At 45.6% G+C, this 19,426-nt stretch overlaps 1 protein-coding gene across 18 annotated transcripts in view; it reads left to right on the plus strand.

Moving 5' to 3' along the window:
* LOC106568912 (uncharacterized) overlaps nt 1-19,426 on the plus strand; it is a 26,214-nt gene continuing 6,788 nt past the window's right edge. For 8 of the 18 annotated variants that reach the window (XM_082960782.1, XM_082960786.1, XM_082960785.1 and 5 more), the window contains exons 1-6: nt 7,347-7,474; nt 7,805-7,899; nt 10,575-10,699; nt 15,781-15,980; nt 16,231-16,531; nt 16,972-17,875. In XM_082960782.1, the coding sequence (XP_082816908.1) occupies nt 16,996-17,875 (880 nt within the window). In that variant the 5' untranslated portion in view covers nt 7,347-7,474; nt 7,805-7,899; nt 10,575-10,699; ... (1 more) ...; nt 16,231-16,531; nt 16,972-16,995. Of the gene's footprint in view, nt 668-827; nt 977-1,230; nt 1,379-1,562; nt 1,652-1,907; nt 2,065-2,415; nt 2,651-2,885; nt 3,113-4,894; nt 5,033-5,211; nt 5,568-5,697; nt 6,382-6,886; nt 7,036-7,346; nt 7,475-7,804; nt 7,900-10,574; nt 10,700-15,780; nt 15,981-16,230; nt 17,876-19,426 lie in introns of those variants that run through there. The other 10 variants (XM_082960776.1, XM_082960772.1, XM_082960778.1 and 7 more) reach the window with 8 other exon arrangements.

The raw sequence follows: 19,426 nt of genomic DNA on the forward strand, positions 1-19,426 counted from the left end.
ATAACGTAGGTTTTCGGAACGGCGTGATAGAGTTGAGGGGTAGGGTGGGCGTTGTGCTGCGTTCGTTAAAGAGGGGATGGCGTATATTGTATTGGAGATACAGAAATTGGAATGTGTGGGGTATAAATTATGTAGTAATAGAGGTTACATTGTAATAGGTAATTTATACCTAAGAGTGTGATGAGTGTGATGAGGAGAGTGTGGGTAGATATGCAGGTCCTGTTGGGCCGTAGGTAGCTAGTTTCCTTATTTTGTAAGCTATGAATGGCCCATTTAACATGGGTCATCATAGATTTGACGAACCTAAAAAAGTTTCAATTTGATAGGCCATTGTGGAGTGGATTTGCAAAGGATTTAAATGGACACCTACAATCTGATTTCCTGATTTATCAGTAACTCGGCCATCTCAAACTAAGTCAAGAGATGGGTCTATACTCCTTATTTGGTGTTATTTGGATGATGGGTTATGATATGTTTTTCAAAGGTTTTCCAAGATGGAGGAAAATCTATCCTGACAGACCGTATGGGTCCTTGAGGCAAATTTGTTCAGTGTGAGGAAAGATCCTACATCAAAGTTTCACAGCACCACCTATAGGCCAATCAGTGCCAATATTTTTGACCAAGTTACTCATGGCCTCTCGTTTCGCTGTGAACACCTAAATATTCAGTAAGGAAATACATTTCCCACATTTTGTTATTGCATCAGGCATTTTAATTCACTGTACACTACCTACCTCTTTAACGACCATGTAAATACACAATTTTTATGACGGCGATCAAACGTTTAACTTTTTAGTTAAACAAAATCTTTTAAAACTTTGTTCCAGTTGAATGACTCCTTCACCACGTACAAGAACGAGTTGGCGGAGAACGACAAAATGCTGAACGAGCAGAACGTCAAGCTCCAAGAGCATCTGTCTGAGGTCCGCTTCCAGAAGGCAAAGCTCTCCACACAGCTGGGGTTCGCCTCCAAGAGGTAATTTAAAACAACTTAAACCACAACCAGGCAATAAGAAAAATCCAATGACAATACTGATGTGTATGCTCAGCATTGCTTTTTCAGTACTCCACCTGACTTATTTTGGACAATTCCGAGAAAAATATGGCTATTGATCTTTTACCACTTTCCCTATTCGAATGCACTGAATACACACACCTCATACATCTTTTTGCGAAGAAGTGTCCATTTGCTGAAGTAAATCAAACCATGTTTGTCTTTCTCTCTGTCAGGCATGAGATGCTGCAGGAGAACTTGAACGTCTACAGGCCGGAGATCACCGAGCTGCACGAGAAGAGCCAGAAGATGGCCGCCACGGCTCAGAAACACGAGCAGATCATCCACACCATCCACGCCTATGAGAAACTGACCATGGCAGAGGTAAGGGGTCAGGGGTTAGGAGGTCAAGGTTGGGCCAGGTGGGGATAGTACAGTTTGGATGGGGTATGTAAGAGAGGGATGTGCGGAGGAAGTAAGTCAACTTTGGCCTGTATGATTGACAAGAATTTAGTGCAAAATCATTTCTCCCTTCCCCAACGTCCTCTCCATTTCCTCTATCTATCAGCAGAGTCCAGACTGAACCAGGAGAAGGAGGCCATGATGGCCGAGCAGCGCAACCAAAACCTACTGCTGACAAACCTCAAATCTATCCAGGTACACACACACCAGGTTTAACCAGGTACACACACACACACACACACACACACACACACACACACACACACACACACACACACACACACACACACACCTCAAGTCTGTTTCAGGTACGCACACACACCGCACTGCTCTTACCCAAGTCAAGTCTAACCAGGCACACACAGACTGTCCCCCCCATTTCAAGTCCAATAGACCCTTCCCATAATTGTAAAGAAACCATCTCCATCCCTGCCTTGCACTTGTCCCCTAGCAGACGATGGAGCGTACAGAGACAGAGACCAAGCAGCGTCTGAACAGCCAGATAGAGAGACTGGAGAGAGAGCTCTCCCAGTTTAAGAAGAAACCGGCTGAGGAGGTAGAGCAGAGGCACGTGCTGGGCCGCAACCAAGAAGTCCAGATACACTCAAGTATTTTATTCGCACCACCCAATTTATTTTCCTTTCCTCATTCTTTCTGGCAGTGGTTTCTTCATTCATGTTAGTTGTTTAGCATACACTCTTATCCAGAGCAAATTACAGTTGTGCGTACATAGATTTTCACAATTTCTCTGCCGTGCTCTACCAACTGAGCCACACAGGACTTTCCTCTCTGTCTCCTTTATCTCATCTCTGTCGCTTTTTCGTCCTGTTTCTCCTTCACAAACCCGTTCGTTCTGGAAATGACCAAGAGCATAATAGATCTTCAGTGGCTTTTATGATCACATCACTTAGGCCCCCTCTCCTTCCTCCACCAATTCTTATTTTATTACACTCCCTCAGGCTCAACTGCTGGAGGCCAAGAAGCAGCTGGAGGCCTAGTGGTCTCTGTACCAGAAGACCAAGGAGCTGTTGAAGAACGCTGAGCTGCAAGCAAACCTACTGAGGCAGCTCAGCCACACTGAGAACCAGAATCGGGGTCAAAACCAGGGCCTGCAGGGTCAGGGTTCAGGTCTGAGTCTAGGCCAGGGCCAGGGTCAGACCAATGCCAGGGCTCCCATCAGAGTGCCACTCGGAGGTAGGCATTGGCACTGCAAGCTGGGTTCTGTTGGGGAATGTCAACAGTATGTGTCATCCAATCAAAAATGTATGGCTGAGACATTTCAGGATATCAACTGTTATTGCAAATGCATTAGGAGTTTACATTACCAACCTTCTCATTTTGAAAATGCTTTTTCTGGCCTCAGACTGTTTCATGTTACCACTACATCCCATTCACTCTCTGGTTTGTCTTCATGTGATTGTGTTTGAAGCTCCGGTGACTGCTCCATCTCCGACCCTAGCTAAATCCCATTCCCAGGCTGCCCAGGAGGCCCAGGCCAAGCTGCAGGAGGAACTACAGGAGGCTAGCGGGCATCAGCAGCAGGCCGAAAAGCAGATCAGTGACCGGCAGGAGCGCCTGTAGAACGCCAACACCAATTCAGAGCAGTACCGCAATGTGGTGCTCAGCCTGGAGGAGTCCCTCAGCGAAGAGAAACAGGTACTGCACGAAGAAAGGTTCCAATTAATTTGGTTCTGATTCTGTTCTGTGGCACAGTGCTGTTTTGTTTAATAATATAACAGAGTAAGTAGCCTGTCTCATTAAGCTCTGTACAAACTGACCCTGAACGTTAACCTCTCTGGGCTAGGCGGGACGAATTCGTCCCACCTACGCAACAGCCAGTTGAATCCCGTGGCGCGATTTTCAAATACCTTAGAAATGCTATTACTTCAATTTCTCAAACATATGACTATTTTACAGCATTTTAAAGACAAGACTCTCGTTAATCTAACCACACTGTCCGATTTCAAAAAGGCTTTACAACGAAAACAAAACATTAGATTATGTCAGCAGAGTACCCAGCCAGAAATAATCAGACACCCATTTTTCAAGCTAGCATATAATGTCACATAAACCCAAACCACAGCTAAATGTAGCACTAACCTTTGATGATCTTCATCAGATGACAATCCTAGGACATTATGTTATACAATACATGCATGTTTTGTTCAATCAAGTTCATATTTATATCAAAAACCAGCTTTTTACATTAGCATGTGACGTTCAGAACTAGCATACCCCCCGCAAACTTCCGGGGAATTTACTAACAATTTACTAAATTACTCACGATAAACGTTCACAAAAATCATAACAATTATTTTAAGAATTATAGATACAGAACTCCTCTATGCACTCGATATGTCCGATTTTAAAATAGCTTTTTGGTGAAAGCACATTTTGCAATATTCTCAGTAGATAGCCCAGCCATCACGGCTAGCCATTTAGACACCCACCAAGTTTAGCCCTGACCAAAGTCAGATTTACTATTACAAAAGTTTGATTACCTTTGTTGTCTTCGTCAGAATGCACTCCCAGGACTGCTACTTCAATAACAAATGTTGGTTTGGTCCAGAATAATCCATCGTTATATCCAAATAGCGGCGTTTTGTTTGTGCGTTCCAGACACTATCCGAAATGGTAAATCAGGGTTACGAGCATGGCGTAATTCGTGACAAAAAAATTCTAAATATTCCATTACCGTACTTCGAAGCATGTCAACCGCTGTTTAAAATCCATTTTTATGCCATTTTTCTCGTAAAAAAGCGATAATATTCCGACCGGGAATCTCCGTTTAGGTAAACAGAGGAAAGAAAACAAAGCATTCGGTCGACGCGGGCACGCGCCTGAGTCTCACAGTACTGTAACCAGCCACTACCCAAACGCGCTACTTTGTTTCAGCCAGAGCCTGCAAAGCCACGTTTCAGCTTTTTGCCGCCTTCTGAGAGCCCATGTGAGCCGTAGGAAGTGTCACGTAACAGCAGAGATCCTTTGTAATGGATAGAGATGGCAAAGAAGGCCAAGAAATGGTCAGACAGGGTACTTCCTGTACAGAATCTTTTCAGGTTTTGACCTGCCATTTGAGTTCTGTTATACTCACAGACACCATTCAAACAGTTTTAGAAACTTTGGAGTGTTTTCTATCCAAAGCCAATAATTATATGCATATTCTAGTTACTGGGCAGGAGTAGTAACCAGATTTAATCGGGTACGTTTTTTATCCAGCCGTGTCAATACTGCCCCCTAGCCCTAACAGGTTTTAAAACCTCCCCATACTTTGCCATTGAAATTTGCCATTAATTTCCCCGTACTATTGACTAACCTCTTCCCGACACAATTAACAGTTTGGGGCTGAACCACAGGTACCAGTGGAGTCCAAACCAGATTAGAATTTGATGCTTGAATTCCCTTAATGTCTTGCATCCTCTCCACCCTTTGTTTTAGTCTCGTGTCCCCGTGGAGACTCGTCTGAAGGAAGCCCAGGATTTCCAGCGTGGGCTGGAGAAGAAGCTGGTGTATGCTGAGGAGAAACATGACCTCCGGGAGGAGAAGAGGAAGGCCGTGGACATTTTGGAAAAACAGGTAAGATGGCCAATTAGTATTTTGTTCCAAAATACTGCTACAGAACATTACAAGCTACAGCTTCTGGTAAATGTATTCATGTATTGTCCCTTGTAAACCTTCTTAGAACGGGCATGCTATTCTGGGCTCAATGAGTCTCCCTTCTCTGCCATCCTCCACTCACACCCTCCTCTCCCCAGGTGAATGAGCCGTAGAGGACCATGAGGAACATGCAGTCAGAGCTCCAGGAGGCGATGGAGAGGAAGGCTTCCGCTGTGACCCAGGAACAGAAGGCCGTACAGGACAGGCTGCAGCAGGTTGGCCTCAAACTGTCCCTGGATCAGATCGGAATGTGCTTTAGCCAACTCCTCCGACTATCGTAAGTAAGAGGAGTTGGCGAAAGCACTTGCAGAGCTGGAGCTGGCTACACAAACTGATCCTGGATCAGCCAGAACTTGGTCAGATGCTCTCTATGAATGGATTGAGAATTTAAGGACTGCACCAGCTGCCCTGGATGTTTCTTACAGGTCCATCTTGGAGAAAACACAATTAGAAAGTGAAAAAGTGAAACTTTGACTAACCGATTTCAAGACATTGCGTTATACCAATAGTCTTTCACTTCTTCATTCTCTGAATTCTACGCTATATGTTTCTTCATCCTTCTCTCCCCCGACCCCCCCTCTCAGGGCAAGCTGGTGATGTGGAGGCGCTGCAGGCGGCCAAGCGGCAGGGCCTGCAGGGGAACCAGAGCAGGAAGCAGCTGGAGGAAAAGGCCAAACAGACCAACACACAGCTACAGGAGGCTCGCACCAACTGCAACCAGCTGGAGAAGAAACTCCATGTAGCTTTGGTAGAGGGTTGAAGGGGACAGCCAAAGGGGGATGAATGGAGAGACTGGGCTCGACGGAAGAGATGAGGCTCTTGATGGGGAGGGTCGTATGATATCCACAATATGGAATAAGAGTGTTGCGACGTTAGTAATGTGATTTGGTCAGTATTTAGCCAAATACTTAATGTACCCAAAATATTGAAATGATCAGGGTTTCATGGTTCCATAAGTTCCTGTTGAAGTGTTATGCACCCCAGGCCTGACTTACCGCATGACCAACGTCATCTCTGTGAACGTACAAAGGTCAGGGCCCGAAGTCATAGAATCTCTCTATCTCTCTACCCTCAAGAATGATCTGTCCAAGCAGCAGAAGCAGGCAGACGAGCTGCACAAGCAGAACGGCCTGCTGCACACCAGCCGATCGAGAGTCTGGGAGCCAAGATGGCGGCCACGGTGCTGCAGAAGCTTCCAGGATGAGCAGCCTCTACCTGTTCTTCAGCGAGGAGGGCAAGTCCCAGGAACAAATCCTGGAGATCGTCAGGTAGTAGATGGGGATAGGACTTTGCTTACTGTGCCAACTCCTTTACAGATCCAGTACTTGATACATGGTTGTGCTGACCTGTAAAAGATGTATGTGTTATTAAACATATATTGCTTGTGATTGTATGTATGTATTTAGGCACCTATTGGTGACGCTGTGCTGTTGTTTGTTGAGGTGCAATACAAATTTCCCGAAAGGGACACACAGTAAATAATGATTCATTATTATTATACTAAATCTGCGCTCACCTGAATTTCCTGATTGCAGAAGTAAAATACCACACTAAGACGTTATACACTACGGACGGTTTCCCAGACTAGATTAAGCCTAGTTCAAAAAAGTGTTCTACATTTTAAAGCCTGCTTTAAAGTCCGAGACTAAGCTTAATCGGTGTCTGGAAAACCGACCCTACAACAACTAACGGAGATCCACAAAAGCTGCTCTGAACCAGAACTTTAGTGAGTAAGCGGTTTGTTAAGCCTGCTCTGACCTTTCCCTCCTGTAGGTTTGTGCGTCGTGAGAAGGAGGTCGCAGAGACACAGTTTGAGGTGGCCGAGGTGGAGACACTACGCTACAAACAACGAGTTGAACACCAGGACCGAGAGCCGAAGGAGCTACAGGAGAGCCTCAATGCAGAGAGAGGAAAAACTACAGGTGAGACTTGAGAGGAAGAAAGACATGAGGCTTCTGAGCTGCTGTAGATCTCGGAGACAGTGGTCTGAAGTCATTGCACACACAGCTGGGATCTGTAACTAAATAGTAGTTATATGCTTATAGAGAAAGCGTTGGCAATTTTCGGTTGCATTAAAACAGGTGAAATTGTTTGTTGTCTTGGTGCAGTTTGTTCTGTAAAATTGGCCATTGACCTCTGATAATATGCTTTTGTTTGCCCTGTAATAGCTCTGATTTTCTTTGCGTTCGCGCACCAACTCTCCTCTCACCTGTTTCCCTCTCTGCCCCCCCAGCTGACCGTGAAGACGATGGCGCTGCACGATGAAGAAGAGGATGGAGAAGATGAACGTGCTGGTGGAGACCAACAAGGTGCTGAAGGAGGAGAGGCTGGAGCAGGAGCTGCACCAGACCCGGGTTCAAAGTAAGGACTATACACTTTCTGTTGAGTCTTTCAAACATCCCCGTTAGTAATTGGTACTCGCAACAGGATTTGTTTCTAAAGATGCTAGTCAACTGCAGTAATACTCTTCAATGTTTAATAGATATCCTTGTTGTTTTCTGAACCAGTCTGTTGCCTATTGACCACATCCCCGAATATAAACCTGGTACTTCAGACATTTTTAATAGTTTTATTAAACTCCATTGCTTTGATGCTGTACACTAAGAACCCTTGCTTCTATACAAATACTGACAAAGTGCTCTTTTGCTCATGTGAAGTGAGTGTTTACCACCATCTCCCTGTCTTTCCCAGATGCGTAAGCTAGTGGCGGACATCCCTCCCCTGCAGGACTCCAACTCTTGAGCTGAATGAGAAGAATGGCATGTTGCAGGCTGACAGTCACCAAGGTTTGTCCCAGGCTTTTTAACGTTACTTGAGTCCTACACTTGGGTCCAAACCTTTAGTCTACACTTCAAATCAAATTTATTTATATAGCCCTTCGTACATCAGCTGATATCTCAAAGTGCTGTACAGAAACCCAGCCTAAAACCCCAAACAGCAAGCAAAGCATGTGAAAGAAGCACGGTGGCTAGGAAAAACTCCCTAGGAAAAACTCCCTAGAAAGCCCAAAAACCTAGGAAGAAACCTAGAGAGGAACCAGGCTATGAGGGGTGGCCAGTCCTCTTCTGGCTGTGCAGGGTGGATATTATAACAGAACATGGTCAAGATGTTAAAATGTTCATAAATGACCAGCATGGTCAAATAATAATAATCATAGTAGTTGTCGAGGGTGCAACAAGCATGTCCGGTGAACAGGTCAGGGTTCCATAGCCGCAGGCAGAACAGTTGAAACTGGAGCAGCAGCACAGCCAGGTGGACTGGGGACAGCAAGGACTCATCATACCAGGTAGTCCTGAGGCATGGTCCTAGGGCTCAGGTCCTCCGAGAGAAAGACAGAAAGAGAGAATTAGAGAGAGCATATTTAAATTCACACAGGACACCGGATAAGACAAGAGAAATACTCCAGATGTAACAGACTGACCCTAGCCCCCCGACACATAAACTACTGCACCATAAATACTGGAGGCTGAGACAGGAGGGATCAGAAGACACTGTGGCCCCATCCGATGATACCCCCGGACAGGGCCAAACAGGCAGGATATAACCCCACCCACTTTGCCAAAGCACAGCCCCCACACCACTAGAGGGATGTCTCCAACCACCAACTTACCGTCCTAAGACAAGGCCGAGTATAGCCCACAACGATCTCCGCCATGGCACAACCCAAGGGGGGGCGCCAACCCAGACAGGAAGACCACGTCAGTGACTCAACCCACTCAAGTGACGCACCCCTCCCATGGATGGCATGGAAGAACACCAGTAAGCCAGTGACTCAGCCCCTGTAAAAGGGTTAGAGGCAGAGAATCCCAGTGGAAAGAGGGGAACCGGCAAGGCAGAGACAGCAAGGGCGGTTCGTTGCTCCAGCCTTTCCGTTCACCTTCACACTCCTGGGCCAGACTATACTTAATCATAGGACCTACTGAAGAGATAAGTCTTCAGTAAAGACTTACAGGTTGAGACTGAGTCTGCGTCTCTCACATTGGTAGGCAGACCATTCCATAAAAATGGAGCTCTATAGGAGAAAGCCCTACCTCCAGCCGTTTGCTTAGAAATTCTAGGGACAATTAGGAGGCCTGCGTCTTGTGACCGTAGCGTACGTGTAGGTATGTACGGCAGGACCAAATCGGAAAGATAGGTAGGAGTAAGCCCATGTAATGCTTTGTAGGTTAGCAGTAAAACCTTGAAATCAGCCCTTGCCTTAACAGGAAGCCAGTGTAGGGAGGCTAGCACTGGAGTAATATGATCAAATTTTTTGGTTCTAGTCAGGATTCTAGCAGCCGTATTTAGCACTAACTGAAGTTAGTTTAGTGCTTTATCCGGGTAGCCGGAAAGTAGAGCATTGCAGTAGTCCAGCCTAGAAGTAACAAAAGCATGGATTAATCTTTCTGCGTCATTTTTGGACAGAAAGTTTCTGATTTTTGCAATGTTACGTAGATGGAAAAAAGCTGTCCTTGAAACAGTCTTGATATGTTCTTCAAAAGAGAGATCAGGGTCCAGAGTAACGCCGAGGTCCTTCACAGTTTTATTTGAGACGACTGTACAACCATCCAGATTAATTGTCAGATTCAACAGAAGATCTCTTTGTTTCTTGGGACCTAGAACAAGCATCTCTGTTTTGTCCGAGTTTAAAAGTAGAAAGTTTGCAGCCATCCACTTCTTTATGTCTGAAACACAGGCTTCTAGCGAGGGCAATTTTGGGGCTTCACCATGTTTCATTGAAATGTACAGCTGTGTGTCGTCCGCATAGCAGTGAAATTTAACATTATGTTTTCGAATGACATCCCCAAGAGGTAAAATATATAGTGAAAACAATAGTGGTCCTAAAACGGAACCTTGAGGAACACCGAAATTTACAATTGATTTGTCAGAGGACAAACCATTCACAGAGACAAACTGATATCTTTCCGACAGATAAGATCTAAACCAGGCCAGAACTTGTCCATGTAGACCAATTTGGGTTTCCAATCTCTCCGAAAGAATGTGGTGATCGATGGTATCAAAAGCGGCACTAAGATCTAGGAGCACGAGGACAGATGCAGAGCCTCGGTCTGACGTCATTAAAAGGTCATTTACCACCTTCACAAGTGCAGTCTCAGTGCTATGATGGGGTCTAAAACCAGACTGAAGCGTTTCGTATTTGTCTTCAGGAAGGCAGTGAGTTGCTGTGCAACAGCTTTTTCAAAAAATGTTGAGAGGAATGGAAGATTCGATATAGGCCGATAGTTTTTTATAATTTCTGGATCAAGATTCGGCTTTTTCAAGAGAGGCTTTATTACTGCCACTTTTAGTGAGCTTGGTACACATCCGGTGGATAGAGAGCCGTTTATTATGTTCAACATAGGAGGGCCAAGCACAGGAAGCAGCTCTTTCAGTAGTTTAGTTGGAATAGGGTCCAACTACACTTGAGTCTAAACCTAGAAGGTGGGGTCTGATTGTGATTGCATGTGTATATGCCCCACAGCACCTTGTGAGCCAACAGAAAGACACGAGCCAGGAGGAAAAAAAAGAAGCTGCACTCTGAGAGGGAGGCCCACCTCAAATGCATCCAGCAGCTCTCTGGAGGAGGCTGAAGGCTGAGATGGCCAGGTCAGTACACACACACACACACACCTCACAAAAATAAAAAATAAAATAAAAATCACAATTTGTATACAATTCTTTATTTTTATTTATATAAAAAGACAACTGACATTGTCAAGCCTATTGTGTAACAGTATTTTCTAAGCCAAAGAGTCACTATGTTAGCTACATGAAGTAGCTAAGAGAGAACGTTTAATGTAGCCAAAGATTATAGGGTCCCCTAGGAAACACTGACCAAAACTTTGGTTCCTACCATGTCACAATAACTCCCCCCTGGTATTTTCATTCGTTCTCAAGTCAAACAATACTGTATTCAAAGTGCCCGCTATTATATTTTAACAATATAATTAAAATAATCATTCTATTTCCATAGTTCCAACAGTTCAACCAAGTGTTTTGATCTAAATCACAAGTCAAATCGCAATTGCAACATTTGGTTAAAAATAAGGTCTCGATTTTTTGCCAATATTGTGCAGCCCTATGTGGCAGTGTGGAAATGATCTCAAATGAGTGAAGAAAACACAGGAAATTATTTTTGGTTAAAGTTTAATTGAACAGTATAAAACAATCAGAATGAAGAAAGACCCATTGAAATCACTTACAATGTACAGTGCATTCGGGAAGTATTCAGACACATTGACTTTTTCCACATTGTCACGGTTGTCGTTGAGACCAAGACGCAGCGGGAAAATGTACACATCTTCTTTTATTAAAGTGAAGAAGGAAAAACACCAAAAACATATACAAAATGAACTTGACAGTCTTGTCAGGCTGTCACGATCGTCTAAAGGAGTAGACCAAGGCGCAGTATGCTTAGAGTTCCACATGTTTAATAAATATGAAAACTCACCAAAACAATACAGATGAAGCGTGACGTTCTGTGCTGCTCACAGGCAGCTACACAAACACAAGATCCCACAAAGCACAGGCGGGAAAAGGCTGCCTAAGTATGATTCCTAATCAGAGACAACGATAGACAGCTGCCTCTGATTAGGAACCCTACTCGGCCCAAAACAAAGAAATACAAAAACATAGAAAAAGGAACATAGAACGCCCACCCATGTAACACCCTGGCCTAACCAAAATAAATAACAAAAAACCCCTCTCTATGGCCAGGGCGTTACACAGGCACACATAGCTAAACAAGAACAATCTCCCACAAAATACTAACACATACCTATTTATAGGACCCTCAATCAGAGGCAACTAGAAAACACCTGCCTCCAATTGAGAGTCCAACCCCCAATTAACTAAACATAGAGATACAAAATAACTAGACTAAACATAGAAATACATTAACATAGAACAGTGCCCAAAACCCGGAATAATAAATCAAACACCCAACTACTAACACAACCAGCCGTAACCGCCGCCCTCGTGCATACACCCCCCCCCCCCCCAGACCTCCTACATTGGAGGTGGCTTAGGCTCGGGCCTAAGACCACCCCCTGATCAGTCCACTCCTCCCAAATACCTCGGCCTGACACATGTCACTGTAGACCCTGTACTATATTCTATGAGCTCTGGACTGTAGACCGTCTCACTCGGTTCCTGGCTGTAGGCCGTCTCACTCGGTTCCGGACGGGGCACTGTCGCCGGACACTCTGGACGGGGCACTGTCGCCGGACACTCTGGACGGGGCACTGTCGCCGGACACTCTGGACGGGGCACTGTCGCCGGACACTCTGGACGGGGCACTGTCGCCGGACACTCTGGACGGGGCACTGTCGCCGGACACTCTGGACGGGGCACTGTCGCCGGACACTCTGGACGGGGCACTGTCGCCGGACACACTGGACTGGGCACTGTCGCCGGACACACTGGGGTGACGCACTGGAAGCCTAATGCGTGGGGCTGGTAGTGGAGGTACCAGACTGGAGACACGCACTTCAAGGCTAGTGCGAGGAGCGGGAACAGGCTGAATTGGACTGGGCTGACGCACTGGAGGCCTGGTGCATGGTGCTGGTACTGGATATACCGGGCCGTGGAGACGCACTGGCGGTCTCGATCGCACCTCCTGCACAACCCGTCCTGGCTGGTTGGAACTAGTAGCCCTGCACGAGCGAAGTGCTGGCACAGGGCGAACTGGGCTGTGCAGGGGCCTGATGGTTGCCGTGTGTAGAGCAGGCATAGGGTAGCCTGGGCCTAGGAGGCGCACTGGTGGCCAGATGCGCTGCGCAGGGATCCTCCTTCCAGGCTGGATGCCCACTCTAGCACGGCACTTGCGAGGGGCTGGGATCACTCGCCCCGGACTGTGCGTGCGCATGGGCGAGATCGTGTGCACTTCCGCATACCTCGGCGCTCTCCACTCCATACGTTCCCCATAATAAGCACGGGGAGCTGGCTTAGGTCTACTGCCTGGCCTAGCCAAACTACCTGTGTGCCCCCCCCCAAAATAATTATTGGGGCTGCCTCTCCGGTTTAAACGCCAGTCGTGTTCCCCTGTAGCGTTCCCGGTCTTCGCTCCACTTTCGCCGTTCCTCCCTCTCGATTTCCACCTGTCTCCATGGGAGGTGGTCCCTTCCAGCCTGGATCTCCTCCCATGTGTAGGAGCCTTTTCCCTCCAAGATTTCCTCCCAAGTCCATTTCCCCTGATAGTCCACCTGTTGCTCCTTCCTCCGCTGCTTGGTCCGTGTTTGGTGGGAGATTCTGTCACGGTTGTCGTAGGGTTGAGACCAAGACGCAGCGTGAAAATGTAAATTCGTCTTCTTTTATTAAATTGAAGAAGGAAAAACGTATACAAAATACAAAACGAACTTGACAGTCTTGTCAGGCACACATAGCTAAACAAGAACAATTTCCCACAAAATACTAACACAAACACATACCTATTTATAGGACCCTCAATCAGAGGCAACTAGAAAACACCTGCTTCCAATTGAGAGTCCAACCCCCAATTAACTAAACATAGAGATACAAAATAACTAGACTAAACATAGAAATACATTAACATAGAACAGTGCCCAAAACCCGGAATAATAAATCAAACACCCAACTACTAACACAACCAGCCCGAACCACATAAAACAAATACCCCCTGCCACATCCTGACCAAACTACAATAACAAATAACCCCTTTTACTGGTCAGGACGTGACACACATTTTGTTACGTTACAGACTTATTCTAAAATATATATATTTTTTAAATCCCTCATCAATCAATGCACACTGTCCCATAATGACAAAGCAAATGCAGCAACGCTCCCCATTCAATCTGACAGAGCTTGAGAGGATTTGCATGGGAGAAGAATGGGAGAAACTCCCCAAATACAGGTGTGCCAAGCTTGTAGCGTCATACATAAGAAGACTCGAGGCTGTTATCACTGCCAAAGGTGCTTCAACAAAGTACTGAGTAAAGGTTCTGAATACTGTAAATGTGATATTTCAGTATTTTATAGAAACCTGTTTTTGCTTTGTCATTACTGGGTGTAGATTGATGAAGAAAAAAATGTATTGTATCAAATTTAGAATAAGGCTGTAACGTAACAAAATGTGGAAAAAGTCAAGGGGTTTGAATACTTTCCAGTCGTGCTTTATCAAAAGCCTTTTCAAAGTCGGCTATGAATACCAGGCCTGGTTTCCCAGATTTTTCATTGTGTTCTGTTGTTTCCGGTACTTGTTTTATATTATCTCAAATGTATCATCCATGTAAAAAACCTGTCTGATTTAGATTGAATAATATCCGACAATACATTTTAAATTCTATGCGCTATGCATTTTGCTAGAATTTCACTGAAGTGTGACAGGCCTCCAATTCTCGAAATGGACTGGATCTTTATATTTACCACTTGGGTCCTGTTTCAGTAATAATGAAATCAGACCTTCTTGTTGCGTGTCTGATAATCTACAGTTTATAAAGGAGTGGTTAAAACATGCTAAGAATGGTTCTCTGAGTATATCAAAACAGGTTTGGGATACCTCCACTGGTATGCCATCCAACCCTGGAGTTTTCCCAGCCTTAAAGGCTTAAATTGCATCAAGCAGTTCCTCCTCTATAATTTGGCCTCCACATGAGTCTTTCTGTACAGATGTTAATTTTACATTATTAATAGGGAAAAAATCCATACAATTAGCTTCGTTTAGAGGAGATGGAGGAGACTGAAACGAAAACATATTCTTAAAGTACTTTACTTCCTCTTTCAAAATATCATTTGGTGAATCACGTAACAAGTTTCAGTAAATCATTTTTGGAAGCATTTCTATGTTGAAGATGAACAAATTATTTGTTGTGTTTTTCCCCATATTCCATCCAGTTCGCTTTATTTTTTAATATGGACTCTTTTGACCTAAATTGCTTTTGTTTTATAGATGTGTATTGAATTGCATGGCCTCTAAAGGCACATTTTGAAGTGTCCCATACAATAAGGGGATCTGCTGTCCCTATGTTATGTTGGAGGAAAAAGGTCAGTTACTAATTCTTCTGTCCTAGTTAAAAACAAGTAATCACCCAATCAGCTTTGATTACATTTCCAATATCCTTGCCCACTTGGATAATCTGTAAGAGTAATATATATATGCCAATTATTTGATGGTCTGTGGTTGAAATTGTATTTGTATGATTCAGAATTACCATGTCAACAAAAGGGTAAAATGAATGGATGTACTGTGCATCAGGTAAAATCTGTTTCACACTGAAACCATTAACAGTGGCAGAGTTAAATAAATAAATGCCATTTAGTTGACAGTTTTATCCAAGTCGACTTAGTCATGCGTGGATATAATTCTCATATGGATGGTCCCAGCGGCAGTCGAACCCACAATCCTAGCGTTGTTAGCGTCATGCTCTACCAATTGAGGCACAGAGGGGTTGAAATTCACTTTAACACAAAAAATGCACCAATCACCCAGATAAGTTGTGACATGCCATTTTCCACTCACTCTGTTTCTATGTGTCATTTTAGAATGATAAAACACACACACACAAACGGGTTGGGAACAATTCACTCAGTTTCCAAGTCAAATTCAGAAACTGAAAGGAAATGTAATAGCTGAGTAGGCTCAACTCAACTATAAACTCAATTATAAACTGTCCAAGAGATTTCTGTCCAAAATATTTTTGTCCAGTACTTACTCCCCTCCTCCATAGGACAAACGCATCAGTGACCAGAGCCAGGTACAGAACCTGAGGGAGACCCTATGCAAGGTGACCACCGAGAGGGACGCTACCAAGAAGGAGCTGGACGACCAAGAACCTGGACATCCAGGAGAAGGCCAAGACCATCACGCAGGTCAAGAAGAGCGGCCGCTGTTACAAAACCCAGTACGCTATAGATGCAGCTTGACAAGGTGTGTGGGAGGGTGCGGTGGGGGTAGTGTTTGTGTGGGATCGGGGATTCGTGTGTGTGTTTGCATGCCTGTGTGTATATTTGCTGATCCTGCATGTTTTAACTTGTTTTAAGCTGTACCTGCACTTGCTGCACTTGCTGTATGTGTGTGCATCTACAATGACAGGGGCCAGTCAAACCTTTACTGACTGACTAATTCTGTTCCATTCTAATGCTATGCTCCTCTCCCCCTCTCATCGATCTCTTATCAGCTGGTGGCAGAAGCAGCAGCCAAGCCAGCCCAGGAGGAGGTGCAACAGGCTCAACTGCAGGTCCAGCAGGCTCAACTGCAGGTCCAGCAGGCTCAACTGCAGGTCCAGCAGGCTCAACTGCAGGTCCAGCAGGCTCAACTGCAGGTCCAGCAGGCTCAACTGCAGGTCCAGCAGGCTCAACTGCAGGTCCAGCAGGCTCAGCAGGCCTCGGACCAGGAGATCCAGAGCCTGAAGAAGTCCCTCAGCCAGGCCCGAGACCAAAATCAAAGACCTGGAGGGACAACTGGAGGACATACAGAATGTACTAGTAATGTACTTTATGTGTATGGAGCCAGTGCCTCCATAGAGTCAAGTAAAGTTAGCATGCAGAAGGTAATTGTAGACCTACACAGTATGTATTGAGCCATTGAAGTTGCTCGTTAGAGAACCATCCGTTATGATCAGATAGGTACTGTCATATTGTCCATATCAAAGACGAAAGTTATGAACCTTTTGATTGTATTTGAATTTCAACAAAAAATGTTTTTTTTTAGTTTTTTTTTTAGAGAAGGGGCATGAATTGTTTGTCATGATTCTTGTCCACCCTGGTTCTGGATCATCCCTCTTGTCTTTTTACTGTACCTCATTCACCATACATCATTACAAAACAATTTACCCCCAAAAGCTCCTCTAATGACAGCAGCAGGCACATATGTCTCGTATGGATGAATAAAGAATTCTTCTTCTCCATCAACATGTTAGACTGTGAGTGAGCGCGACACGGAGATGGGGGGTTTGAAGAAGGAGGTGACCCGCCTCCCGGAGCAGTCTGCCCAGGCCCAGGAGGAGGTGACCAGACTGAGACAGGAGGTGACCCGCCTCCCGGAGCAGTCTGCCCAGGCCCAGGAGGAGGTGACCAGGCTGAGACAGGAGGTGACCCGCCTCCAGGAGCAGTCTACCCAGGCCCAGGAGGAGGTGACCAGGCTGAGACAGGAGGTGACCCGCCTCCAGGAGCAGTCTACCCAGGCCCAGGAGGAGGTGACCAGGCTGAGACAGGAGGTGACCCGCCTCCAGGAGCAGTCTACCCAGGCCCAGGAGGAGGTGACCAGGCTGAGACAGGAGGTGACCCGCCTCCAGGAGCAGTCTACCCAGGCCGAGGGGGAGATGACCAGGCTGAGACAGGAGGTGACCCGCCTCCAGGAGCAGTCTACCAAGGCTGAGGGGGAGATGACCAGGCTGAGACAGGAGGTGACCCGCCTCCAGGAGCAGTCTACCAAGGCCGAGGGGGAGGTGACCAGGCTGAGACAGGAGGTGACCCGCCTCCAGGAGCAGTCTACCCAGGCCCAGGAGGAGGTGACCAGGCTGAGACAGGAGGTGACCCGCCTCCAGAAGCAGTCTACCCAGGCCCAGGAGGAGGTGACCAGGCTGAGACAGGAGGTGACCCGCCTCCAGGAGCAGTCTACCCAGGCCCAGGAGGAGGTGACCAGGCTGAGAGAGGAGGTGACCCGCCTCCAGGAGCAGTCTACCCAGGCCCAGGAGGAGGTGACCAGGCTGAGACAGGAGCTGCAGGAGAAGATGGCCCCGGAGGAGCAACAGATGGCCGACAAGAAGGAGAAGATCAAGAAGGCCTCCATGGGTTCCAAGCAGAAGCTCAACCAGCTCAACAGTAAGTCACATAGCTAGCTGCTTATATTGTCTTATGCACAATGAACAACATATAGTGGTATTAAACAACTATTTTTGCACACATTTGTCAAACTATTCAACACTATGACTTTGACCCCTACTGTATGGATCTCCTTATGTAAGGAATGAATTAGTGTCAGTCTCCTCAAACATAGCCGTCTGGGTGTTTGTGAATGTTTATATACTGAACAGAAATATAAACGCAACATGTAAAGTGTTGGTTTCATGAGCTGAAATAGAAGATCCCAGAAATGTTCCGTACGCACAAAAAGCTTTGTTCTCTCAAATTTTGTGCACAAATTTGGTTACATCCCAGTTAGTGAGCATTTCTCCTTTGCCAAGATAATCCATCCACCTGACAGGTGTGGAAAATCAAGAAGCTGATTGAACAGCATGATAATTACACAAGTGCACCTTGTGCTGGGGACAATAAAAGGCCAACACAATGCCACAGATGTCTCAAGTGTTGAAGGAGTGTGCAATAGGCATGCTGACTTTTATTTATTTTATTGAACCTTTATTTACAGTGGGGGGGGAAAGTATTTAGTCAGCCACCAATTGTGCAAGTTCTCCCACTTAAAAAGATGAGAGAGGCCTGTAATTTTCGTCATAGGTACACGTCAACTATGACAGACAAAATTAGAAAAAGAAATCCAGAAAATCACATTGTAGGATTTTTAATGAATTTATTTGCAAATTATGGTGGAAAATAAGTATTTGGTCACCTACAAACAAGCAAGATTTCTGGCTCTCACAGACCTGTAACTTCTTCTTTAAGAGGCTCCTCTGTCCTCCACTTGTTACCTGTATTAATGGCACCTGTTTGAACTTGTTATCAGTATAAAAGACACCTGTCCACACCTCAAACAGTCACACTCCAAACTCCACTATGGCCAAGACCAAAGAGCTGTCAAAGGACACCAGAAACAAAATTGTAGACCTGCACCAGGCTGGGAAGACTGAATCTGCAATAGGTAAGCAGCTTGGTTTGAAGAAATCAACTGTGGGAGCAATTATTAGGAAATGGAAGACATACAAGACCACTGATAATCTCCCTCGATCTGGGGCTCCACGCAAGATCTCACCCGTGGGGTCAAAATGATCACAAGAACGGTGAGCAAAAATCCCAGAACCACACGGGGGGACCTAGTGAATGACCTGCAGAGAGCTGGGACCAAAGTAACAAAGCCTACCATCAGTAACACACTATGCCACCAGGGACTCAAATCCTGCAGTGCCAGACGTCTCCCCCTGCTTAAGCCAGTACATGTCCAGGCCCGTCTGAAGTTTGCTAGAGAGCATTTGGATGATCCAGAAGAGGATTGGGAGAATGTCATATGGTCAGATGAAACCAAAATATAACTTTTTGGTAAAATCTCAACTCGTCGTGTTTGGAGGACAAAGAATGCTGAGTTGCATCCAAAGAACACCATACCTACTGTGAAGCATGGGGGTGGAAACATCATGCTTTGGGGCTGTTTTTCTGCAAAAGGACCAGGACGACTGATCCGTGTAAAGGAAAGAATGAATG

Source organism: Salmo salar, chromosome 14, assembly GCF_965601325.2.
Source record: "Salmo salar chromosome 14, fSalSal1, whole genome shotgun sequence".
In the NCBI taxonomy this organism is placed as follows: Eukaryota; Metazoa; Chordata; class Actinopteri; order Salmoniformes; family Salmonidae; genus Salmo; species Salmo salar.